Genomic DNA, 26,376 nt, shown 5'->3' with positions numbered 1-26,376 from the left:
GTAAACCCCGTGCGATAAAACACACTTTTGCGAATACCTTTTCCGATAGCGCTTTAAAGCCTTCGATTCGGTTTTTATCTCCTCAATCATATAAAAAAGGCTTGCAAAATGATACGAGTTTTTGACAAAAAAAAAACTTTCATAGTTTGAGATACAATACATCCTTCAAAATAGTTTAGGCTGTGTTACTTTTTGATTATTTAATGGAATCAGGCGTTACTTCGCGACAGTCCATCCTAAGTAAGAAAAGTCCATCGGCTGATATCATAATTATGATGAACTGTGATTATGATAGACTCTGTTTGGCACTAATCGGAGTAACATAGCTCCTGAAGATGCCCCGTGGAGGGGTGAAACACGTGTTGAGTGATTTGGTGGTGGCGGTTGTGTAATTCGCGTTGTTTGCCGCATACGCATTTATCGGCGGGCTGGCGAGCGGTGCACTTTGTTGCACGACTACCACTGCATGTGCGGAAGTGTCTAAATATTGGTCCTTTTCTTACTTACTTTTTGATCACATCAACTAAGATTGCGGAAAGTCGATACAGGCAGCGTAAGAAGGATCATCGTGGCGATCTTTGAGGGGGAGGGGGGGAATATCTCTTGTAGTGGGCGTCGATTGGCTGAAAAGGAGAAGTAAAATTTAGTTCTACTCTAGCAGATACTACAGCCTAATTATTATTAACACTTGCAGGTGAACGTCCATTTTCATGCGAAATATGTGGCGCGAGTTTCACGCAGAGATCGAATTTACATTCGCATCGGAGGGCGACGCATCTCGACGACAAACGCTACAAGTGTCAGCTGTGTCCGAAACGATTCAAACGCCGACGGTAAGTTTAAAAAATATTAGTACCACCACGTGTGTAAGGTAATTAAAATAAAAAAATAAATGAAAAACATCACGCGCCGGCGCGAGACCGGCACTGCGGAAGGAATTCTCTATACCGGTGCCGAGTATTGCTTTTTTTGGCACAAAGCGGACGCTTTCTCGTACTAATATTGCAGACGAAATAAAAAGAATTAAAAAAGATAAATAAAAAGCAATAGTTCACCAACAAAGTTAAAATGTTCAAGCGCGATGCCGGCGCCGTACTAGCTCATAAAAGCTGTTCGGTAGGTACCTCGCGCCGGTGCGAGACCGGCAATGCGAAAGGATTGTCTCTATCAGTGCCGGGTGTCGTGTTTTTTGGCACTTGACCCTTTCTCGTACTCATATTGCAGTTGAGATAAAAAAAATTATAAAAGGTGACTAAAAACTAATAGGTCACCAACAAAGTTAGAATATTCCAGCGCGATGCCGGCGCCGTACTGGCTCATAAAAGTTGTTCGTTAGGTATTTCGCGCCGGTGCGAGACCGGCAATGCGAAAGGAATTCTCTATACCAGTGCCGTGTATTGCGTTTTTTAACACAAAGCGGACGCTCTTTCGTACTAATATTGCAGGCGAAATAAAAGAAATATAAAAGATAAATAAAAACCAATAGTTCACCAACAAAGTTAGAATATTCCAGCGCGATGCCGGAGCCGTACTGGCTTATAAAAGTTGTTCGGTAGGTACCTCGCGCCGGTGCGAGACCGGCAATGCGAAAGGATTGTCTCTATACCGGTGCCGTGTATTGCGTTTTTTAACACAAAGCGGACGCTCTTTCGTACTAATATTGCAGGCGAAATAAAAAAAAATATAAAAGATAAATAAAAACCAATAGTTCACCAACAAAGTTAGAATATTCCAGCGCGATGCCGGAGCCGTACTGGCTTATAAAAGTTGTTCGGTAGGTACCTCGCGCCGGTGCGAGACCGGCAATGCGAAAGGATTGTCTCTATACCGGTGCCGTGTATTGCGTTTTTTAACACAAAGCGGACGCTCTTTCGTACTAATATTGCAGGCGAAATAAAAAAAAATATAAAAGATAAATAAAAACCAATAGTTCACCAACAAAGTTAGAATATTCCAGCGCGATGCCGGAGCCGTACTGGCTTATAAAAGTTGTTCGGTAGGTACCTCGCGCCGGTGCGAGACCGGCAATGCGAAAGGATTGTCTCTATACCGGTGCCGAGTGGCGTTTTTTTTGGCACTTGGTCCTTTCTCATACTCATATTGCACTTGAAATAAAAAAAATATATAAAAGGTGACTAAAAACTAATAGTTTGCCTACGAACTTAGAACATTCAAGCGCGGAGCCGGCGCCTTATTGGATCATAAATGTTGGTTGGTAAGCATATCGCGCCGGCGCGAGACCGGCATCTAAGTTGTGAAAAATTTATTAATATAATAGGATTTATTTAGTACTTTTCAAAGTCAACACTGATATATTTTACAAGTATGCAGATAACAAGCTTCCATACATTCTTATCTATATAAAATGTGTATACACAAAAAAACAATACGTACTTAAGAAACATTAAGTTAGGATAAAAATAAAATATAATTATTCTCTTTCGTGCACTCTGAGTGGTCGTGGTCATGTCGGATCTGGTGCCCATGCGTCGCCATATATCACTGTATTTGACGGAATATCATCTACTGACTTATTAGTGACTGTTTCGTTGTCTATCCATCTTGCTGGTGAGCGTCCACAAGATCGCCTGCCTTCCGCTTTCTTGCACCACCAAATGCTCCTTCGAATCCTCATTACGGGCGATATGTCCATAAAAACTTGAATAAAATAGAATATAAGACCTTTATGAAAAGGTTCTATGTCACCCAGAGAGCAACGAAGAAGGCTATACTTGGAGTTTCAGTTAGTGAAGTTCGAAGTATTGCCTTGTGCAACCAGCGGCAGATGGGTTCGAATGGCTCTCGAGTGGCGTATGTAAAACCCGTACCTACAAAATAGTCGAATCTACATGTAACCTTTGGAGGAGACCTATACCTTGCATAAAACACCACACCCAGGTAGACGAGTACCAAGCTAGGTAGATCTAACAACAAAGCACTGTTCAGGTTACTGGATTACCACGTGAAGGCTTCGCACACGGGTGAGCGACCGCTGCAGTGCGAGATATGCCGCGCTACCTTCGTCTACCCGGAGCACTATAAAAAACACGTGCGGATACACAGCGGCGAGAAGCCTTACGTCTGCGAGGTAGGTTACGCTAGCCTTTTTTCAAGCAAGAACAGTATCTCTTACACAACCATGAATTCAGACCGAGTAGCATGTCGGGTAGGTTTGCAAAAACCTAATCCAGGTTTTATAGCCTCCCTGATAGGCGGAAGGGAAACTAGAGAAGAATTCCTCTCATGCTACAAGAAAATAATTAAAAAAGTTATACAAAAAAATAAAAATTCAAATAGACAATAAGAAAAAAGGTGATATAATGTAACTCAAATGTGATATAAAGTGTAATAAAAATGTAAATGAAAGAAAAAAGATAAAATGTAACAAGCAATGAGGGAGGAATGAAAGGACACAGAGCAAAAGTGAAAGAAAGCAGAATTGTGGCATAAAAGAATAGAATGAAAGTAGAGAATGAAAATAAAAAATTATGTGAAAAAAATTAAATTGCCAATAAAGACCTTATCCCACCTAAGATAGGGGTACGAGAGGCCCCCGATAGCGGGGGCCATTATAAAAAAAATCCAGGTTTTAAAATTCAAAATTTCTTTATTCGGATAGTTTATTTGCATGTGTTTTTGAATTGGCGATTATTTTAACATTATAAGTAGTAGCTTTTTAAATGAAATTTAACAATTTTTGATGTATACATTATAATATCAAAAAGAAGACAGAAATAATACAAGGGTTTCTTACCGGCAGGTGTGCGGTCGCGCGTTCAACACTCGCGACAATCTGAACACTCATCTTTACGTGCACAGCGATAAGAAACCATACGAGTGCGTTGTATGCGGAGCCGGCTACATGCGCAAACAGCTGCTCTACCATCACATGAACACCACTGTAAGTACGCTTCTGTATTTTGCACTTTTACACCGTTAGACTTTACACAGTGCACTACTATAGTAAGATTTACACCGTGAGACATCACACCATGCGACTTTACACCATGAGACATTGCACCATGCCACTTTACACCATGCGACTTTACACCATGAGGCATTGCACCATGCGACTTTACACAATGCTACTTTACACCATGTGACTTTACACCATGCGACTTTACACAATGCTACTTTACACCATGTGACTTTACACCATGCGACTTTACACAATGCTACTTTACACCATGCGACTTTACACCGTGAAACTTTACACCATGTGAGTTTACACCATGCGACTTTACACAATGCTACTTTACACCGTGAAACTTTACACCATGCGACTTTACACAATGCTACTTTACACCATGTGACTTTACACCATGTGACTTTGCACCATGCGACTTTACACAATGCTATTTTACACCATGCGACTTTACACCGTGAAACTTTACACCATGCGACTTTACAACGTGAAACTTTATACCATGTGACTTTACATCGTGTAACTTTACACCATGCGTCTTTACGCCGTGGACTAGTGTGTTTTTACTCCGTGAATTATTACAGTGTGTCTTCCTACCGTGCACTTAAACATTGCTCCTTGATGCGTTAGTTTTTCTTCTAGTCTTTGTTGCTATCTTCTTTCTTATCTTCTCAGACTTCTTCAATCTTAGATTTGTCGCCTTCTTTCTTTTACTACTACTTCTCGTTCCTTCTCTACGACTAACTTGATTGGGTAGCCGATGAACAGGGAGTGTTCACTTAATCTCTTGCTCCTCCAAGTACTCTGCGAGGTTCTTCCCAGTGTACAGGATGATCCTTGTACCGCGGCCGAGTGATTCGCCCAGTGCATTAATACGCTATGCGACGACCATGAAAGCCTAGAAGTGCATAATACGCCTATATTATTTCTTCATATCTACATTGTGATATATAAATACTTCAAAACACAATTTATATATTTTATACCTGCACACTTTTAGTAACTAATTATGTTGGAAAAGGGCTTGTAGTATATTTATAAACCAAACTTTTTTATTTCGTGTATAACCTGTAACTTCTCTCGAATAAAAACCAATGGAAAAAACAGCCAATCTTATTATAATATATTAGAAGTAAATTAATTATATAAACAGGTGAAACAAAAAACATACAAACAAGCTGTACCATCATGCTAAATGCTATTTAGATCAATAGATGGCGTGCGTGCATAATTGTGACCTTAAAATTGAAATCCACATAAAATAATCATAAGAGCTAGATTTAAATCATTTGATATGAACAGTAGGAATTTAAAACAAACTGTTAATAATAGTACAGAGAACAAGATCTCTGTCGGTTTAGGGTAGAGATATATAGAGAAGATAAATAAATAAAAAAAAATTAATTTTTATTCTTCAACTCATTTCAGGGTCATCTCTCGGAGTCGATAGTCGTCAACCAGCCGAGGATAATGAAGGTTCCTAATGTGAGTGACAACCATACGTATACACACCGCACACATATACATGTTTTTATGCATCAACATATATAATACAGATTATAGAAACATAGCACTGATACCAGACGAAAGATGCTCACTGCTATGCATAGGTTTCTCGTTCAACTTCCGGAAAGAGCAGCAACGCGAAGTAGTTTCGTGTTGCAGCGGCACAGAGAGGGTGATGGGGGAGGCTTAGTCCCCCTCCCCCTCCGCCCCCGGAATGTAACTCAACACAGTACTGAAGAGCACCAGCAAATGCCGTAGGAGATTCGGCAGCCCGTGAAACCATCACTAAGGTAGTTTTAGTCGGAGGGGATCCCTCCAAAAGAGCTCCCCCCCCCCCCGATATCCAAAAAAGGCTTCTCCAACTATATCTTGAATCCATCTAGTTAGGGTCTTCACCTCGTCTACTGGCTTGTGATCACTCGACAACCTTTAGGTCCCAACGGCTTTTGGTTGCACATGCGATATGTCCCACCCACTATCGCCACCATTGATGGAATGTGTAAATCAAAATTGTCATTTTACGAAAACCAAAGACGTGATTGTAGATTTTAAATCTTTATTAAGTTCTAATCTCATTTTGTGCAGCATAAGGAATGAACATCATCGTATGTCCAAGAGTGGACATACTGTGTTGATAGTTCATCAGAGAAACTCTACAGGCTTCGATATATCATTTCAGGTCGTGACGTCATCGGCCTCTATAATCCTGGATCCAGTGAACGCAAATTCGACCAATCTCTCCGACGCTGTAAGCCAATATACATATTATTATTTTAACTTGTTTTCTCTGGCAACATTGATTTTTTTTAGATGTTAATTCATAATTTTGTATTTTCAGATTTTCGAAGCAACAGAAACCGTGCCGATAGAGTCAGCTGAAAAAAGTATCGGTGAGTGTGATTAAAAATCTTGCGGAAGATCTTGGGCCCAGCGAGAAATCAAGACGTATCTTGGAGGCTCCGAGAGAATGCCGAAATTTAGACTTTAGTAGCACAGCCAAATATCATTGGCGAATATAAAGCTCAACGAATCCGCTGGTTTGGTCACTTGGAACGAATGGGATCGGATCGGAGCGTGAAGGTAGCGTACCTGGAAAAACCGAGGGGTCGAAGACCAGTGGGTAGACCCAGGTATCGGTGGAACGATCGCGTTGAGGCAGACTTGCGCGAATTGAATGTCAGCCAATGGCAGACGATGGCGCAAGATAGAGGAAAGTGGAAGTCTCTCGCTTCGGAGGCCAAGACCCACTTTGGGTCACTGAGCCAGCGGATTAGTAGAGTGTTATTAAGATATCTATATGATATGTAGATATTTTAAACCTTAATGTCAATTTACTTCCGTACGTTGTACGTAATATTCCAGTTGTACACATTCTTGTATATTTTGTTCGAGTTGTACACGCGTATCGTGTAAATTATGTGCAGGTTGTACACGAATATTGAGAAAATTGTATACGAGTTGTACACACATAAAGCCTACATTGTGCGCGAGCTATACACACATTACGTACACACACATACGTTCATTCTGTTTTCGGTCATTGTGGCGATCTTTTCGGTAAGCCTTACAGTAAGCGTCAATCGGCTGAAAATGAGAAGAAATGATCTACACATTAACAATTTTAAAGCTGTAATACATAACCAATCACCCTGTATAAATATTATAATGTTTTCTTCTACAGGTAAATCAACAATAAACCTGGTACAAAGTGGCAAAGAAACACCTCTTATAACTTTACGTAAGTACAATTTATTTGTTTTTTAACTGTATTTGATTGACAAAAACACGTAGAAGAATCAGGCTAATCTGTTATATTTAATGATCAATAATTAAAACTGTTCACTATCCCTGGCGCCGACTACAGGGTGATTAAAAATAGGTATAAATTACACCAATTAATCACCCCATACATGTTATAGCATACATTAAATTACTTCTACTATGATACTTGCTGCTTCATTTGTATAGATGCGTTAGATTATTACGGAAAGTACTTTTGTATCGAAAACAAATTTAATATCCGAGTGAGAGGGATATCTGTACTAGCGTGTGTGAGTGAGATGTATTGATTTTTTGAATTTAGCTGTTGGTGATATTATTTGTTATTGATTTAATATATTAACTTATATACAACAAAATTTATAAAAAAGGCATTTAGTAAAGGCAAGACTTGTATCAATTTTAAATTTCTCTTAATAATTAATTTTATGAATGATCCATATTACTGGTAATTACAGTCGTTTAATACTAATGATAATAAGAATTTAAAATCGAACGCCGATTTGAATTCGGAACACGATTTGAATGTTGTTATTTAGAAATAAATATCTGTTCCACAGATAATATAGAGAATGTCAAAGATGAACAAATCATGGAAGCGGTGGCCACTGAGCAATTGGTCGACGACGCACAGGTAACTAAATTATATTTATAAGCGTAAACATTTACATGTGTATGTGTATATATATATACATTTATATATACACATATACATATATATATATATATATATATATACATGTCGGAATTCTGTAGTTTCAACCTGCGTCGACAGATGACGCAAGTTGTTGGTAAATGTATAAAAGTGGCACCACGCGATTGGATCGCGATAAAGAAGTCTCGGCAACATCATCATTGCACTTTCATTCGTTCATCACCAAAATCGCCACAACATCCGGTCTTGCGACGCCCGCTTAAGGCGACTTCCCCTTATGTCATCGATCCACCGTCAGTAATGGGGGAAGTTACCCACACCACGTCTAACAGCTTATGGCCACACGAGAACTACTGACTTTTATTTATAAATCTATATATTATACTTGAGTATGTAGTATGTAATCATAATTATTTATATTAATATTTACTTTCAGTCTGCTTTTATCTAATATGGTTCGACTGCATTCTAATATATTCCATTCCTATTTACTCTAATGAACTCTCTTTTAATTTATTCTCCTCTACTCTACTATAATTTACACAACTCTATTGTTTCACTTCATTTCATTCTACTCCATGCTACTATACTCCTCCTAAACTCGCTCTTCTCTAACTTCACTCTTATTACACTTTACCTGATTCCACGCGACTATACTCTACTCTACTCTTTACTCTGTACTGTACCCTGCCCCGATCTACTCTACCTAAATCCACTCTTATTACACTTTACCGCATTCCACTCTTCCATTCTTCTCCACGCGACTATATTCTATTCTTTACTCTGTATTGTAATCTGTAATCTGCGACAATCTACTTTACCTAAATCTCTTCTCTGAGTAAACTCACTATACTACACTATCTTACTTGAGTCGCCCATTCTTAGTAAAACGCTACTAACTCTAATCCTCTCATCATTCATTTAATTCTTGTAATTCTTCATTTACTTTTCATTCGGATTTGTTCAATTCCATCCCATTCAATCTGCTGTACTAAACTCTGCTTCATATTTATCTACATTGCATAACTCTACACTACTCTATTTGATTTTATTACACTCAATTGCACGCTACTGTACATTACTACTCTACTCTTTCACAGTACTCTACCCAAGTCCACCTAAATTCGTTCATCACAAACTCACTTCACTCTTCTTTACTCTGAACTGTACTCTGGCCCAATCTACTCTACCTAATTCCGCTCCTCTCTATCTTGAGTCTATTACTCTTTACCTGACTCCACTCTTTTATGAACCAAGATTTTATATTTCCCATCAAACATAATTTTCCTTGTATGATGACAAATTAGTGAAGCATTTAGCAACATTTGACACATGTAACACATATTTTAATAAAATGTCTACAGCAACTGACGACGGAGGAGACGGACGCGTCCGGGATGCTGAGACTAGTGCAGATACAGCTGCCAGACGGTCGAAGCGGCTGGCTTGCAGTCAACTCCTGAACATAAAGCCTCTACAGAGTAACAGGAGACCAGAAGAAGGCTTTTATTAACATCACAAAATCATCATTGTCTTATCAGCCAATGGACACTCTGCAATTTATTCATATGATTATTCATATCTCATGTATATCAAGTCAAGGAAAGCTCAATTTGATAGTAACTAAAATCTTATTGATATTCCCCCTATAAGGCATTGTTCAAAAGCTATGTGGGTTCCAAACGCATCCTGGTCTGAGAAGAACCTGCAAGTCACAATATCCTTAGTTTGGAATAGTTGTTCTCATGCTCTATTATTTCTCTACCTTCTCTTTTATCTTTTTCTTTTAAGGCATATAGGTACTTCCTGTGATTTAGACAATATATTTAGACAAACTAGGGGGGGCTTACCCACACCGAATCTACCAGTTCATGTTCCTTTACTACCACTTAGACTACACAATACAATATACATATACAATTATACAAGCTACATTTACTTTATTTACGACTTTATTTCTTCTTCGGATGTCCTTATTTGTAAAACTCCTTGTATAGACATCTATAGCTATCATGTGACCATGTGCCTTCTATGCTAATTTTCACATTATTATCACCGCCATTTTACATCACCTTGACTTGGACTGACCTTGAGACACTAAGACCTCATATATATATATATATATATATATATATATATATATATATATATTTGACATTTGATTGTTACTGTGTAAATATGTACCATAAACAAGTTCAGAGTTTGTCTCTCCGTAACTAAGACAAAAAGTATTATCTCATCAAGGAAATCAGTCTGTAAAAATAATTAATTTTGTTTTCTTATTTTTAAATCATTATTTATATTTCTCAGTATCTGTATACTGTGTATATATGTACATAAAAGTAAATTGTTTTATTAAAAATGATTATTATATGTTTGTGAGTTAAAATTTTAAAAATCAAACTTGTTTTATTTTATTTATTTAAAACCCACAGGAGAACTATCTAGTATGACAGACCTATCATCAGATAGCACTTATAAGAAAAAATCTATCACCAGATATCTTTAGTAAGAGAGATCTATCACCAGATAGCTCTTATAAGAAAAAAACCTGATACTAGATGTATTTAATAAAACAGGTCTATCACCAAACGCCTCTTGTAAGAGAGACTTATCACCAGACACCTTTTATAAGAGATCTATCATCAGATAGCACTTATAAGAAAAAACCTATCACCAGATGTATTTAGTAATAGAGATCCAAACCAAACACCTCTGATAAGAGACTTATCATTAGACACCTTTGCTAATAGACTCATCACCCGATGGCACTTATAAGAAATAACCTAATATCAGATGTATTTAATAAGAGCCATCTATCACCAAACACCTCTTGTAAAAGAGACATCACCGGACGCCTCTAGTAAGAGAGATCTATCACAAGATAGCACTTATAAAAAAAACCTATCACCAGATGCATTTAGTAAAAGACAACTATATCCACATGCTCCTAGTAAGAGAGACCAGATACTCTAGTCATGCAGACATGACAATATACCTCTATAAAGAAAGACCTTTCACCAGAACATCTAATAAGTGATCAATTACTACATGCCTATAGTAAGATGTATCTACTAGATATTTCAATAAAAAATACCTACCTATAGAATCTTACATTAATATATTTAAATGGAAACTTTTGGGCGAAATAATCCACGAACACAAAGCAAATAAATGTAAATAAAACTTTATTAAGTAATAAAAAAACAATACTGTTCAATCCTTAATTTATCTTAATTAATTCACTTAATCTAGATCAGTGATTCCCAAAGTGGTCTATATCGACCCCTGGGGGTCTATAACAACCTGCAAGGGGTCTACGTCAGCGAAAAAAAATTTGGACCATGAAATGAAAATGGGGTTCCACGATAGTGGATCTCAACACACACACTGATAGTACCTATTTACTTACATCATACTATCTTATAATATCAAAACATTTACATTATTTGTAAAAGTATCTATGAAGTAAAAAAATTGTTTATTTAATGTTACGTATATTTTACATAACAGATACAAAGTTTTATTTTGAGTAGTTTTAATTTAAATTAAATTAATAAATGTATAATTTAACATGTGTTTTTACTTAAAGTTTTTAACACTAAACTTCACTACAGTTAGAAATTTAGAGGAAATCAATATCAGGTAAGTAGGGGGTCTACCCAACGCGGAAAAACATGGCAAGGGGTCTACGACACAAAAAAGTTTGGGGAACTCTGATATATAGTTTTGTTATTATTGTACTGTTGTCGACATAGCGTACACAAATTATAACCTTTACACTGTTTTAACAGAATGTACATTTCACAAAAGGTATATTCGACTTAAAGCATGTCTCTAGTGTTCCAATATTTAAGTCTTATTGTTTCTATTCACAATATTAATAAATTTTACTTAAACATCGGAACATTTAAGTTACGTCAAAATGACAGCTGTCAATGTTTTATGAAATGTCAGATGAGAAGATTGTCAGTGTCGTGGCGGTCCATAGACAACAGAAGGCGTCTGTATCGCGTTGTTGTGAAAACCGGTTAGCGAACCGATAAACTCTGTTGGTGCATCGTAATGATATCCACCTGAAATGTATTTTATTTAAATACACATAAATACACACAAAATCTTACACAGATAAAGTTTATTAATTATTAAGAAAGCTAAAATAATCTTTGAAGTTTATTTTTCATTATTGTATTATATTTATAATATATATTATACCATATTTATTATAAATATATACGTTATACATAAATATGTATGTTTATGTATGTTTGTTTGTAAATAGGTATGTTTTGTACACATCAACAACCCATTATTAGTACTTCTACTTTTTCCATACTATGGTTGTCTATAAGAGATTGCCCTTTGTACTTTTTTATATATTATTGTGAAACTATTTATCCTGAACTGTACAATATAGAATATTAAATTTAAAAAAAATCTCACCTTGTTGGTTGTTATATGCCGGTTCAGGATACCTCGCCTCTCCTTCGTACCGCACGTCCGCGTGGAAACCAGTCTGCCAGTCCGCGTGATATGTCACTGTGAACACACATTTCTGTAATTATCTAGTGATGATTATATATACGCGAAATACCATACCATCTGAGAAAATACAATATTAATTGGGATTCCTATCTCATTGATTGTCAATGTACTGTACACTACATCCATAACTCAATGGTTTATAAAAAAAAATAAACAACTCTACAATAATATACAAAAAAGCGTTTTCAAAAATTGGAATATTATATATTAAAATTATTTACTATTTACTATGTATCCCAGTGGAATTTATACTGCCAGAAGTTATTAGTTTGTCGCATTTAAATAGCATTATAATATATAAAAATTGTTTTAAATTTTATTTCCAGCCAAGAAGTACACATTTGACCTTTAAAAATCTTTACACCCCTAACCAATCAACCTGTTCATTATTAACACACCTTCGCGAAGTTATTCAACATCCTCTCAAATTCCCTCGCTGGTGGAAATTTCTTAAAATCCTATCTTGGCTGATCACTACTCTAGTCTACTACTATAGTCTCTGCGACTCAACTTTCCAGATATATTGTCGACTTTAAGTCTTATATAAATAAACATGCTGTGGCCAAAGGATTCGAAGGCCTCAATACTCATACATTTGAGCCATATATCATGTTGTTCTCAATGCAGTAATGTTATAATTGGTAAACGGAGTGCAAGATGATTTCTGAACGATGCACGTATGAAAAAGATGAATGAATTCGGAAGTATAGTTCTCTCTCTTTCTCTCTCACGACGACGCCACCATTTTTTTTATGGCCCGCGCTATTGGGGGCCTCTCGTACCCCTATCTTTGGTGGGACAGGGACTTTATGAGCAATTTTATTTATTCTCATAATTATTTTTTATTTTCATTCTCTACTTTCATACTTCACATAATCTTTCATTCTATTCTTTTATGCCACAATTCTGCTTTCTTTCCCTATTGCTCTGTTTACCTTTCTTTCATCCTCTTTTCATTTTACATTTTCTTAATTTCTATTTTTATTGTATCACATTTTTATCTATTGTATATCACAGTTTTATATTATTTTATTTTTTTTTAACTTGTCTTGTTAGTTTTTATTTGTTGTCTATGCCTAAATTTTATTTCTTTCTATTGCATATTGTGTGATTCTTTTGCAATAAGAGAGGAATTCTTCCCTGGTATCCTTTCCGCTTATCAGGGAGGCTATTGACTCCTCCCTGATTTCAACGCCAGACCGGCACTCGAAGCTGACGCACCATTTTGCAAAACGTATTAAGATTTTCTCTCGTTTAAAATTAGTTATAACACTAAATTATATGCGGCCCGCCGGTCGAATACTGGTGGCCAGCAAAAATAACAAAAATATTGAATTCTAATTATTATCAATTCTTTATTGTCTTTAATTACCTATACTTCTGGCGGCAGGCCCGCCATCAGTTCATGATTTTCCAGAGTGGACCCTAGTCTTAATGAGTCTGTGCAACCATGATTTAGACCCACCCTGGATACATATATATATATATATATATATATATATATATATATATATATATATCTCGCACACACCTATTAAGGTTTAATTTAGGTGTAATAATAAAATACTGACCAATCTGCGTGCGTCCATCCGGGAGCTGAACCCTGTACTGGCCCCGAACCTCGTGGCCGTCAGACGTCTCCTTCCTGTCATAGTCGTTGCCGCTGCGGGAGTCCTTCACTGAATATCCAAACTCGTACGACTTCGGCTGAAAGAGGAAAATGATCTGAACACATTGTACGCATCGCAGCTAACGTAAAGACAAATTAAACTGAATAATAAATAAAGAAAATGACGATGCAAGCTAGTTCCGACTCGTCATATCACATATACGTGATAATAGAGTCAATCAGAAAAGTAAAATAAACTGTGATAAAATCGAAATTAAAATTTATTTACACAGTTTACACTATAGATAATAATTAAAAAAAAAATTATATAAAGGTACAAGAGGCGGTTTTATCGCTGGAGGCGATCTCTACCAGACAACCTTTGGATGGAAATGAGAGACGTGAAGGAGAGGGCAGTTTAGGATATACACATATTCATATACAAACATACTTATACAAATATATGACTAGCTGATCCCGCAAACGTTGTTTTGCAAAAAAACTAAAGTTTTTAATTAATAAATAAAAATAAGGGTTGATCGTAGAGGGGTAAAAATTTAGGGTTGTATGTATTTTTATATGCTGTATCATATTATAAAAAAATAAAAACCAAAAAATTTGTATAAAAAATAAAATGAAAATTTTGGTGGACCACCCTTATCACTTAGGTATGGAAAATAGATAGTAGCCGATTCGCGGACCTACTGAATACGCATATAAAATTTGGTAAAAATCGGTCAAGCCGTTTCGGAGGAGTACGGTAACTAACATTGTAACAGGGAAATTTTATATATTAGATAACGCTCTACAAAGCAGATATTAGCCAATTGTCTCTTTCCAAAGACCGATGTGCAATATTTATCATCGGTGCAAGTGGGAAAAACATTTTGAGGTTGATATAAAACATTTTGTTTATTTTGCTGTTTAAGTTGAACGATATTAAAGGTTATATGACAGTTTACAACTAGGTTGTTAAAAATACTGTAATTTTAAATGAATAACTTCTTGTTTATTGTAAGACAGGGGCAATAATTTTTGACACAACGAAGCCGGCTATGACAGCAAGTTTAAAATAAAATCGATATAGTTACCAAAATATTTTTCCTATTTATTTCGATCATATAAACCTTATTAGTAAAGAAAATTACTTTAATTTTATTTCACACCATCATCTATTAATTTACGGATAGTTTTTTTTTGCAAGACAGTTTAAAAATGATAATAAACAATGTGTTTACATGCAATTAAAACAGCAAGCATTTCTAACACAAATAAACATTAGAATAGAGCAATAAATATATTTTTACGACCTGCGTAAAATGCAATGAATTTTAACTGACAATAAAACTTACACACGTGTGAAGTTCAGACATTTATAACAGTGTATGCGTTATATATATTCGGTATTTTAAAACTAGTTTAACACCCAACGTATATATAACCAGTGATTTATATATATTGTTGTGATATAATCTGTGGAGATAAACTTTGAACGGTACGAGACATGACACAGAATGGAATGGAGAGTTCACGGTTTTTTTTTTATTTATACATATTGTATTTTTTAATTTTTAAATAAGTTGCACAGCGTGAAAAGATATTTACGATCTTAGGTCGCGGGATCAATTCCCGGGGTTAAATTTTATATAGTTTACACATGTGCATATATATATATATATATATATATATATATATATATATATATATATATATATATATATATATATATGTATACGTACACACAATCATATATATATTTAATGGAATCAGGCGTTATTTTGACAACGAGCGCATGCATGTATGAGCGGAAGTGGCTAAATATTAGTTTTTTTCTTACATATATATTACATACTGAATATAGACTGAATTTTAATGAAACTCAATGTTAACTAAACTCTAAACTTATTTCCTTGTATATACTTATGCTTTGTTACACTTGTTTCTAACTGTCTCTACTGACTTTATACTGCCAAAACTTATCAGACAGTCGCATTCGAATTGAAAAAATAAACTAATGTAATATATTTCAAAGTTATCTATTTATTGATTAAATGTAATGAATATACAGCGTGCGAACTGTCAAATTCGTAAAGATAAAATAAATAAAGTTCAACAAAATTTTCAAAATTAGTTATTTCACTATAATCTTTTAAAAAGTAAAAACTTACACACATGTGTTAACCCTTAATAGCCTAAGAGTTTCAATTTTGATACCAAACTTTTAAACCCGAATGTTCACATTACTATTAGTTTTGTTATAGGTTGGCTGTACGAATTTTACTGTTTTATAATATTCTTTCCAACGAAATTAAAAAAAAATCTATTTTCCCTTCATCTAGACCCTCAAGCAAACACAGTAGTATTAAAAAAAATCACTTTCGTAAATCAGACTATTAAGGGTTAAATCCGTCACGACATTAGGTCAGGTAAATAGAAATTCATTTAATGTATTCCTTTCAAAGAAAACATCTATTTTTTTAATATCCCATTCTAACCTATTTCGTTTTTTATTTGTTTTTATATCTATCTTTTAATTTAATAATTATCCTTGTTTTCGGAAATTCACAGGACCATAACACCAATACAATATTATTACAAAATAAACAACGTGTGAGCATTAAACCGGTATCTTGCAAAACAGAGACTATAATACTAAAAAAAAAATTAATACGAATACTACTCCACCGCTTTTATATTTATTATTAAAGGTTACAATTATTATAGACAGTGGTACGTATAGCATCATCGAAACAACACCGGTCTGCGGTAAGGAAATAAATTTTTAATATTTATTTATATTTATCCTCCTAACATTTTCCTTGTAATTATTAGAGATATTCCAAATAAAATCGCTTAGTATACATTTGATATACTATCGTGCTAGTATATGTTGTCATAATATATAGTTATAAGGCATGGAAGGTTCTCCGAGTACCTTCACCGGTTTAAACTAGGAGAAGATCCCTCGTGCTTCTGTGAACCGGGCGTGGACCAAACCGTGATCTTGGTTGCCTGTCCCGCATTTGAAAGGCTTTGACTCGATACCAAATGCCGGATAGGAGAAAGGATAACGAAGGCCACTATATCCTACATCTTGACAGAGAAATAAGTTAGAGAATCCTTTTTCAATTTCTGCAGAACAATAACCAAAAATGTCATAAATAAGAATAAATCATAAACAAAACGGTGTAATGTAGAAATATAAATTAGACCTTAATTATAATAGAAGTTAAAAATGTATTTAATAATATTGAAATATTAGAAATCTGAGAAACTGTGATATATATGTATAAGATGTAAAATTAACTTAAAAATTTAACACAATTTACATAATAAACAATTAACATAAATTATATAAATAGACCAAACTGGAGCAATTGAGGATGGATGAAAGGATATTACAGCTGAAGAGCAAAATGTAACGAATTATGGAATGAAAGAACAGAATGATAGATATTACGAGAAATGGAAGAAGAGAATGAAAATAATATAAAGAAAGTGAATTTAATAAAGAAAAATTAAATCCTTGTTTCCAACTAAATAGAGGGTGGAACGAGAGGGAAGTGCGGTGCTCAGGGCTGACGTATGCGGGTCGTCGGCCCTGAGAACCATAGATAGACCACTTCTCTCCTTATCTAATTAAATTTTAAAAATTCCCACTTATGTTGCTTTGGACGCCTGTGCTAAAAAGGATCTAATATTCCCTCTGGTCATGCTTAAATCATTCCTCTTGACAGGCAACTGGGATTCAGAATAAAGCCTCCACCCATAAGATCAACAGATGATCTTGTTAAGTCTGTCGCAAGACGCTGTTTGAAGGCAGCAGATGAAGTATGAAGGAACTTCTAGCCTTTGCCCAGCGGTGGACGTAATAAGGTTGAGCTAATGATGACTTAAACATTACAGGTTATGATGCAGATTTTAATCCTTCTATCAACGCTAGCGGCCATACAAAGCGCTGCGGTAAGCGAAGAAAAAGAATGCGAAGGTGTAATTATCGATGGCGTCTACCACGACAAGGAAGTGTTGAAAACTGACCTCGATCGCCCCTATTCGCTAGCTGTAGATTTCGGCACCAACATACTTTACTTTAGCTACAGCTTGAAGAAAACCGACGATGTATTCAAATCAGTCAAAATCAACTTATACACGAAAGAATACTCCGAAGTTGAAGGCATCGACAACGGTTTTGTTCATACGGTCGATCAAAACAATCACGTACCATACATCGGTACATCACAAGGGATATACAAATATAATTACACTACAAGAACCAGTGCCATTGTATATGGCGCAAGCGATTCGGACATCTGGGAGATATATTTCAAAGACGCACTATATTATTCAGATTTTCCCTCGCAATTCCTTTACGTTCTGAAATACGGAGAGTCGATGAGATTTAAAGAATTAGAACACACTAAAGTGATACACTTCGCCATTGATAAAGACGATGTGATGTTTTTCACAAACGGCACGGGACTTTACAGTCAACCTATAGGTACGGAAGATGCATATCTGTATGAGAAACTAGAGAATGGAGAAAGAGTTAGAGGATTCGCTAATGATTTAAAAGGAAACGTTTACGCTTGCTTCCAAGACGGCATATACAAAGTTGACACAGCGACAGGAACTCTAAAACTGATAGTTCCTGTAGACGACGCTTTCGGCGTTGCCTTCGATGCAAATAACAACATTGTTTATTCTGATTACCAATCTGTCATACATCTTAAACCTAACAAAAATAAGACTTGTTAATACTCTTAAAAATACTAATTAAACAATTATTTTTTTATATTTGTTTCTTTTTAAACGGTTTTACTTAGTTCGACCCGTACGGAATTTATTTGGGTTAAAATTAGAAATTGAAATTTAAGCACCTTCCCGTTGTCAGATTGATCTGAAATTTGGTACACACATTTAATTTAGATGACAATACAATATAATAAAATCAATAACATTATAAATGTAAGATGGCCGCCGATACAAAATGGCGGATTACGTATTTTTACTTAACCCCTTCAATATGGGTATCAAATGAAAGGGCTACACTAGTAAAACACGATGATTATGTCAAAATTTAAAATTCAAGATGGACGTCGTTCCAATATGGCGGACTAGGTACATATTTTTTCACAACCGCCACAATATGGGTATCAAAAAACCGTTTAACTAAAAAGTTTTTTAAATGTATTTATTTTTAAATAGCTTTTTTTAAATATTTTTAGTAGCGGGTGCGATTCCTTCTTATATACACTTTTGCAATAATTATATAGTATTGCCAATTCACACAAACAAGTTTCCATAAGATGGTTAACAGAGTTCTCTGTGTACCATAATATAATACTGCGATCTCCAACCCATGTTATGGAGGACCAGACTGCGATGCACCTTATCGTCGGCTATCCTGTTTGGTGGACTTCGATCTGATTCAGCGTTAGAAATTGGAGCAAAAGCATATACATCCTTAGGTTTTTGCAGAAAGGTAGTGCAGTATGGAATAAATAAACCAAGACTAGAGTACAGGAATCAGGCGGAACCATAAGGCAAGTAAATAAAAACCTAGAATTAAATGTAATTAAAAATGAATCAATACTGTGATAGCAAAAATTACCTGTGATTTTAAAGCGATGATGAGGAAAGTAAGGCTATAAAAGACAGATGATAAGTAAGAGATGGAAAAATAGATTTTGTGAAGGAATACGTGAAGAACAGAACGAGAATGACAAATTAAAATTTTAACTGAAAAAAATTATTTACTCGAATATGTATCGATTCTGCTCCACACATGACAAGGAGAACTATAGGTCCCCAAAAATAATGGTCATTTAAAAAAGAACCTGCCTGTCAAGCGGTATTAGCAAGCGATATTGGTATGTCCTCTGATATAGACGACGTCCAAAAAATGCAAAAATTTCTGCAAATGTCAGCAAATATTTTTAAAATATTTACATATATCATTTTTTCTTATTTTATAGCAACATTCACGAACTGCTTGAACCCACCTAATTCAACAAAAGAGCGTTTACAATATAATACCTTCCACAGTGTTTATTTTAGTCCAAAGTACATTATATTGATTTAATGTAACAATCCTAAACACTTCAAAAGTGACAAACAATTAATAAAATTAAATAAGTAACCTTAAAATTATCATTATATTGTCTGAACTTGACAGAAGTGTAATTGAACATACAACATATTTAACATATAATCCACCTTATGTATATAAAAATAGAATTCACATTCCAATCAAATACAATCTGACCGCAAATGTTACAATAACACTAGTACGATAAGAAATCTCAAACCACGCCAGTTTCGTTATCCGAACAGAGAATGTAAGACGTAAATATGAAATATATAACATATATATTATTGTTTGTGATTGTAAATATAGAATCAAAAGTAGTTTTACTGCTTACCGATGGACCTATACAGAGAATCGGACCAAGGATATACAAGAAGGAAATACTAACGAACGAATATAAAGATCCCAACGAACTCGCTTATGATTCTAGTACTAGAAATCTATTCTTCATGTACATGGATGATATATTACAGAATTCTGGAAGAGCTGTTGTTAATGTTGTGACAAAGGAAACAAAGAAAATTGAAGGCATATCTAGGAACAAAGCAACAGCTGTCGATCCTGACACAGGCGATACATACTTCGGTTCAGACGACGGACTATACATATATGATCCACTCACAAACACAGCAAGAAATATCGGATTGTACAATGTAAATATATTCAAAATTGTAATAAGAGACAATAAGATATATTTAATAGATGCAAACAATCATATGATATATAAAGTTCATCGTGGAAATTCTGTGATAAAATTTGGTAATGTAAAAACTGTGATAGACTTTGAAATAGACGGTGATAATAATGTACACTTTCTAACAATGTGCGGATTGTATTGTGCGGTTAATAGCGATGAAATAATCAAGAATGTTGATGTAAATTTTGCTACAAATTTCATTGTAGATGGAAAAAGAACATACGCCATAACAGATGATGGTATAAGAGAAATCGATTGTCGCAATGGAACTGCAACTAAAGTAGCAGATCTATCTTTCACACCGAGAAGTATCGTGTTTGGCGATTACGGAGATATATATTATTCAGAAAACGACAGTATATATAAATTAAAACCAATAACATCTTATCGTCTTTATAATGTACCAAAGAAGAAACGTGTATAAATTTAAAAAGATTACAAGTGTGATTGTATGTCTTAATTAATTTTTCAAAATCCCGTGATCGTTATCTTAAACATCACAGCCTTAGACGTCCACAGCTGGACTTATGCCTTCCCACATAGATTTGCAATACAAACGGCTAGAAGCAGTCACCGCTTAGCGTCTTCTGTATCTTGAAGATGAACATCCTACTGCTGCGATTACTGATCTGTGGTCTCCATTCCAGAATCTTAAAACCCTAGCGATCATCTGCTATTATCTGCCTTCTGACAATTATACCTACCACTCCGTTGGAATATATCAGTTACTTTTATCCATTTGTATACAGAATGATTGATAATAGTTTTAAAGGCTTTAAAGTTTTTAGCTGACTAATTTGCTATATAAACCTATCACCAATCATCTATATGGTCTTTCATAAGTTTTATATTAAATTTACACACCTCATTTAGTCACAATAAAAGGTTGAATATGGTAAAAAATATCTATAAGGTATAAGTCTGCCGTTTACTTATGTGAAGCCTGATCTTGTTAATCTTTTTATACGGATCTGTGACCTGGATGCCCAGGACTCTGGAAAGTCGGGTAATTAACGTCCTGAAGATGTGATACTGGAGATGGATACTGATAATCCTTTGGACGGCGCAACGAAGCAAAGTTTCGATCCAAAAAGAACTTATCATAAAAGAGAAGTTACCGTCGTTATCTTTGGACATGTCACCCGTGATGAGAACTCAGTGGAACGTTTAGTGATGCTATGAAAAGCAAAAGGCAAGCGATCCGGTGGACCTTCTCCGAGGAGATGGAAAGATATCATCCAATAAATCTGTACATGAATGCTCAAAAAACACCAAGCTACATGGCGAACGAGAACGTGATCACCAGAACCGATCAAAGCACGACCACGACAAGAATGCACTAATGAGCAGAATGTCTAGCAATATACATGGTGTAAATATGTAAATAAATATTTAACATGTACTTTATAATATAGAACAGTGATTCCCAAAGTGATCTATATCGACCCCTAGGTGTTTATGACAACCTGCAAGAGATCTACGTCAGCGAAAAAAAATTTGGGGGTCCATGAAATGAAAATGGGGGTCGATAGTGGATCTCAACACATACACTAATAGTACCTATTTACTTACATCATACTATCTTATAGTATCCAAACATTTATATTATTTATGTACCTATGAAGCATATATTTTATGTTATTTTATTTATAGTTTATTTTACGTTTATTTAATGTTACGTATATTTTACATAACAGATACAAAATTTTATTTTGAGTAGATTTAATTTAAATTCAAATAATAAATGTATAAATTAACATGTATTTTTACTTTAAGTTTTTAACACTAAACTACACTATACTTAAAAATTTAAAAGAAATCAATATCAAGTAAGTAGGGGGTCTACCCAACACGGAAAAACATGGCAAGGGGTCTACGACACAAAAAAGTTTGGGGAACTCTAATATAGAAGCTGAATTTTACATTCACTTAGATGACTGCTAATCCTAGCTAGAGGTATATTCCATATTGATTCATGAATCGAATTTTATAGTCAACCATCATATCTGTTTTGGAAGCATTCGCTTAGAATCTTAAAAATATACAATATTATAACTCAATATAACATCGCAGCGGTAGAACCAAGTTAGACAAACATTGCTTTGAATTTGACTACAAAAACTGTGAACCTACGTAATTGACGTTAAAATAAAATTTCGATCATGGAGTCTTGCTTGTTCATACTGAAGAAATGTCTTAGGGGAAGTAAAAGCACACTGTACACGAAACAATAATTATATCAGGATGACAGAAAAGTAATGTCGTTTCTGTCGACATATTTTACACAGGAAAATCCGCATTGATTGTATATACTAGACGGCAAAAGGTTGTTGATAACGAAGGTGAATATAATGATTAGAAATAAAAACTCCTTGAATATGTTGTAGTGTAAATTTAACTTAAGAAAGCGACATTACTTTCTTTTTTTCATCTAATATTGCGAATTGATAGATATGACAAGTCTTACATCTAATATATAAAATTCTCGTGTCACGGTGTTCGAACTTGAACTCCTCCGAAACGGCTTGACCGATTTTTACCAAATTTTACATGCGTATTCAGTATGTCTGAGAATCGGCTACTATCTATTTTCCATACCCTTAAGTGATAAGGGTGGTCCACCCCTAAATTTTATTTTTAATTTTTTTTGACAATTTTTTTGGTTTTTATTTTATTATGATACAGCATATAAAAATACACACAAACCTAAATTTTCACCCCTCTACGATCAACCCTTATCTTACATTTGTTAATTAAAAACTTTAATTTTTTTGCAAAACAACGTTAGCGGGATCAGCTAGTATTATTATATGTACATATTTACACTACATAGTCCTTTTGTCGACGCCACTGAATAAAATGCCAATCCCGTAATAATTTTATGGAGTTTTTAAATTTTTGCAAAACGAGTTACGCCTTATCATTTTTTTCCATAATTTTTTTATTAAAAATGGCGAAGATAGGCAAAGTTATCTTTTTTTACCTCTAAAAACAATGTAACGTACAGGCAATAATAAAATATATATGAGTAAAAACTTTACTCCTGTTCGGCATGCATAAATTAAGATACAATTATGTTGTTATAAATATTTTCACTGCTTTGTAATCAAAATTTTTTGAGATATATAACAAGAATATAAGATATATAAAAATTTAAAACTGTATGAGAATGTCGTTCAAAAATACAGCGCCGTACCATAGTCCGTCAATCCGACCCGGCACGCATACCACGAACAGATACTCAACTTTGTATCAAAAGAAAAAACTGAAGCAATAAACATCAAAACTTACCACTTCATGATCAAGACTGTGATCTTGGACGTGTCCAGGGTAATTCTGACCGGAGACTCCACCGTGTCCTGAAGGCGGTAGGTAGCCGTTATTGGGACTGGAATAACCTTGAATAAAATAAAAAAAATCGTATCAAAACTCATTATTTTTAATTTTAAGCACAAGTTATTTAATTCTCTCCACTTGTTTATTATAATAAATATGACAGCTGTCAAAAACAAATTATAGAAAGTAATTGTCACTTTGACAGATGTCAGTATTTATTAGTCGATGGCGGGAGAATTCGTAAATTCGATAGAATACAGATAAGTAAAGTTGAATTGTGTGTTTTTTTTTTAAATATGTAAATATGTAGTTTCATTATAATACAATAGGTTCGTATATGTTTGTAACTAACAGTATGTATGTTGATATTTAAATATATATCGTTACTGTTTTTATACAGATTTTTGTTATTAATTAAATTTTGAAAAATATTCAATTTTCTAATATATTCGTCAGATTTTTTTATCTGTTATATTTTTAATATATTATTTATTGCATTATTTTTAATTTTTAAATTCGAATTTCGACCAACCTAGAATGATACGTTTAAAATTGTCAACGGTTTTTTGTGACATTATCTGTTCTAATTATTACTGTAATATATTTCATGTCATATTTATATATGTTCGTTAGCAATTGTTTGATCATCTAACAAAAAGTGTTTATGCTCCAGGTGAGGCTCGAACTCACAACCCCGGCATTGCTCGGACACTGTCATATAAGTACCGTGCGCTAACCAATTGCGCCACTGGAGCTGTTATTACAAACATGAATACTTACTATAATATATCTATATAATATAAATAGCATAGACAAAAAAAATTTCATACTTTTTAATAATCATAAATGTGATATAAGTTTCAATCAAATTATGACGTAACTATTAAAATATATTAAATAAATTATTACGTTATAAAAAAATAAATGTTTATTTATTTTTGTTATAATTTTATGTGAAAACAAATGACTGTTGGATGAAAATAAATACATTTAAAAAAACTTTTAAGTTAAACGGTTTTTTGATATTGCGGTGGTTGTGGAAAAATATGTACCTAGTCCGCCATATTGGAACGGCGTCCATCTTGAATTTTAAATTTTGACATAATCATCGTGTTTTACTAGTGTAGCCCTTTCATTTGATACCCATATTGAGGAGGTTAATGAAAAATATGTAATCCGCCATTTTATATCGGCGGCCATCTTAGATTTATAATGTTATTGATTTTATTATATTGTATTGTCATCTAAATTAAATTTGTGTACCAAATTTTAGATCAATCTGACAACGGGAAGGTGCTTAAATTTCAATTTCTAATTTTGACCCAAATAAATTCCGTACGGGTCGAACTAAATAAAACCGTTTAAAAATCCGTCTTACCTGTCCTTGGAGGTAAGTAACTGTTGGCTTGAGCACCTGGTCTTTGGTAGCTGTACCCTTGGACTGGTGGCTCGCTGAATACGGAGACAGTCATGATCAGCAGGCCAACAATCTGTAAGTCCATAGATAAGGTGTAGTTAACATAATTAGTAGCTTGTCTGAAATAACAGAGAGCAGGGATCATCGCTTGTTCAACTAAATCAGAGTTCCCCAAACTTTTTTGTGTCATAGACCCCTTGCCACGTTTTTCCGTGGTGGATAGACCCCCTACTTACCTGATATTGATTTCCTGTAAATTTCTAACTGTAGTGAAGTTTAGTGTTAAAAACTTTAAGTAAAAACATATGTTAATTTATACATTTATTAATTGAATTTAAACTAAAACTACTCAAAATAAAATTTTGTATCTGTTATGTAAAATATACGTAACAATAAATAAACTATAAATAAAATAACATAAGCAATATGTCAATATTTTTAGTGAGAATGATGAACCTGATGCTTTAATAATAAATTATCAACATTTGAGGTCAATTTTGTAAGGGTTAATCTTAAATCTCTTCGGCTTATGTTGTCCAGTCTGTGGACCCCCATTTTCATTTCATGGACTCCCAAATTTTTTTTCGCTGACGTAGACCCCTTGCAGGTTGATATGAAATGTTAGTGGGCAGGCTATACGAAGAGATCACAGGAGAGTGAACGCACGGTAGAACTTTCAAACAAAGTAAACAGACGACTTTATTAGACTCAACCGGAACTATTGCAAATCTATGGAGAGAATGTTTAGCTATGGACCAAAAGAAATAGTAATAATGTATCTCTATCCGGAACAATAGCGTTACCGATATGGTGTGTGAA

General features: G+C 34.4%; 4 protein-coding genes and 1 non-coding gene across 5 annotated transcripts in view; 3 read left to right on the top strand and 2 right to left on the bottom strand.

Annotated features, from left to right (window-relative positions):
* Positions 1 to 9,976, top strand: part of LOC137924847 (uncharacterized) — a 30,673-nt gene extending 20,697 nt beyond the window's left edge. The window contains exons 17-25 of the mRNA XM_068768225.1: positions 695 to 833; positions 2,947 to 3,088; positions 3,761 to 3,901; positions 5,354 to 5,410; positions 6,111 to 6,179; positions 6,270 to 6,321; positions 7,113 to 7,169; positions 7,771 to 7,844; positions 9,230 to 9,976. Of these exons, the coding sequence (XP_068624326.1) occupies positions 695 to 833; positions 2,947 to 3,088; positions 3,761 to 3,901; positions 5,354 to 5,410; positions 6,111 to 6,179; positions 6,270 to 6,321; positions 7,113 to 7,169; positions 7,771 to 7,844; positions 9,230 to 9,328 (830 nt within the window). The 3' untranslated portion in view covers positions 9,329 to 9,976. The remainder of the gene's footprint in view (positions 1 to 694; positions 834 to 2,946; positions 3,089 to 3,760; positions 3,902 to 5,353; positions 5,411 to 6,110; positions 6,180 to 6,269; positions 6,322 to 7,112; positions 7,170 to 7,770; positions 7,845 to 9,229) is intronic.
* Positions 9,977 to 11,803: 1,827 nt separating this feature from the next.
* Positions 11,804 to 15,449, bottom strand: LOC137925021 (cuticle protein 19-like). The gene is made up of 4 exons (XM_068768449.1): positions 15,372 to 15,449; positions 13,982 to 14,117; positions 12,309 to 12,404; positions 11,804 to 11,941 (listed from the first exon to the last, which is right to left on the bottom strand). Exons 1-4 carry the CDS (start codon positions 15,390 to 15,392, stop codon positions 11,835 to 11,837), a joined length of 360 nt encoding a protein of 119 aa, XP_068624550.1. The 5' UTR covers positions 15,393 to 15,449; the 3' UTR covers positions 11,804 to 11,834.
* A 1,278-nt stretch (positions 15,450 to 16,727) lies between these two features.
* LOC137924996 (ommochrome-binding protein-like) lies at positions 16,728 to 18,811 on the top strand. Its single transcript, XM_068768423.1, has 2 exons — positions 16,728 to 16,785; positions 17,926 to 18,811. Exon 2 carries the CDS (start codon positions 17,929 to 17,931, stop codon positions 18,772 to 18,774), a length of 846 nt encoding a protein of 281 aa, XP_068624524.1. The 5' UTR covers positions 16,728 to 16,785; positions 17,926 to 17,928; the 3' UTR covers positions 18,775 to 18,811.
* Positions 18,812 to 20,289: 1,478 nt separating this feature from the next.
* On the top strand, positions 20,290 to 21,841 carry LOC137925000 (ommochrome-binding protein-like). The gene has a single exon (XM_068768428.1). The coding sequence runs from the start codon at positions 20,371 to 20,373 to the stop codon at positions 21,226 to 21,228; it is 858 nt and encodes a 285-aa protein (XP_068624529.1). The 5' UTR covers positions 20,290 to 20,370; the 3' UTR covers positions 21,229 to 21,841.
* Positions 21,842 to 24,805: 2,964 nt separating this feature from the next.
* TRNAI-UAU (transfer RNA isoleucine (anticodon UAU)) lies at positions 24,806 to 24,895 on the bottom strand. Its single transcript is given in 2 exon segments — positions 24,806 to 24,841; positions 24,858 to 24,895. It is a non-coding gene; the product is annotated as a tRNA-Ile (tRNA).
* Between the last annotated feature and the right edge of the window lie 1,481 nt (positions 24,896 to 26,376).

Source organism: Battus philenor, unplaced genomic scaffold (genome assembly GCF_028537555.1).
Source record: "Battus philenor isolate CCGP_79_NKW_IND1 unplaced genomic scaffold, ilBatPhil1.0.hap1 SCAF_25, whole genome shotgun sequence".
NCBI classification, from domain to species: Eukaryota; Metazoa; Arthropoda; class Insecta; order Lepidoptera; family Papilionidae; genus Battus; species Battus philenor.
The sequence above is the reverse complement of the archived record's forward strand: the minus strand, read 5'-3'. Positions and strand labels throughout refer to the sequence as shown.

What these genes read in the sequence shown, in the direction of transcription:
- LOC137925000 (XM_068768428.1), top strand. Translation starts at nt 20,371, where the DNA reads ATGAAATATATAACATATATATTATTGTTTGTGATTGTAAATATAGAA.
- LOC137924996 (XM_068768423.1), top strand. Translation starts at nt 17,929, where the DNA reads ATGATGCAGATTTTAATCCTTCTATCAACGCTAGCGGCCATACAAAGC.
- LOC137925021 (XM_068768449.1), bottom strand. Translation starts at nt 15,392, where the DNA reads ATGTCTGAACTTCACACGTGT. An exon ending in GGATGGACGCACGCAGATTG is followed by an intron (nt 12,405 to 13,981) that starts GTCAGTATTTTA and finishes GTGTGTTCACAG; the next exon opens with TGACATATCACGCGGACTGG. An exon ending in GGCATATAACAACCAACAAG is followed by an intron (nt 11,942 to 12,308) that starts GTGAGATTTTTT and finishes AATACATTTCAG; the next exon opens with GTGGATATCATTACGATGCA.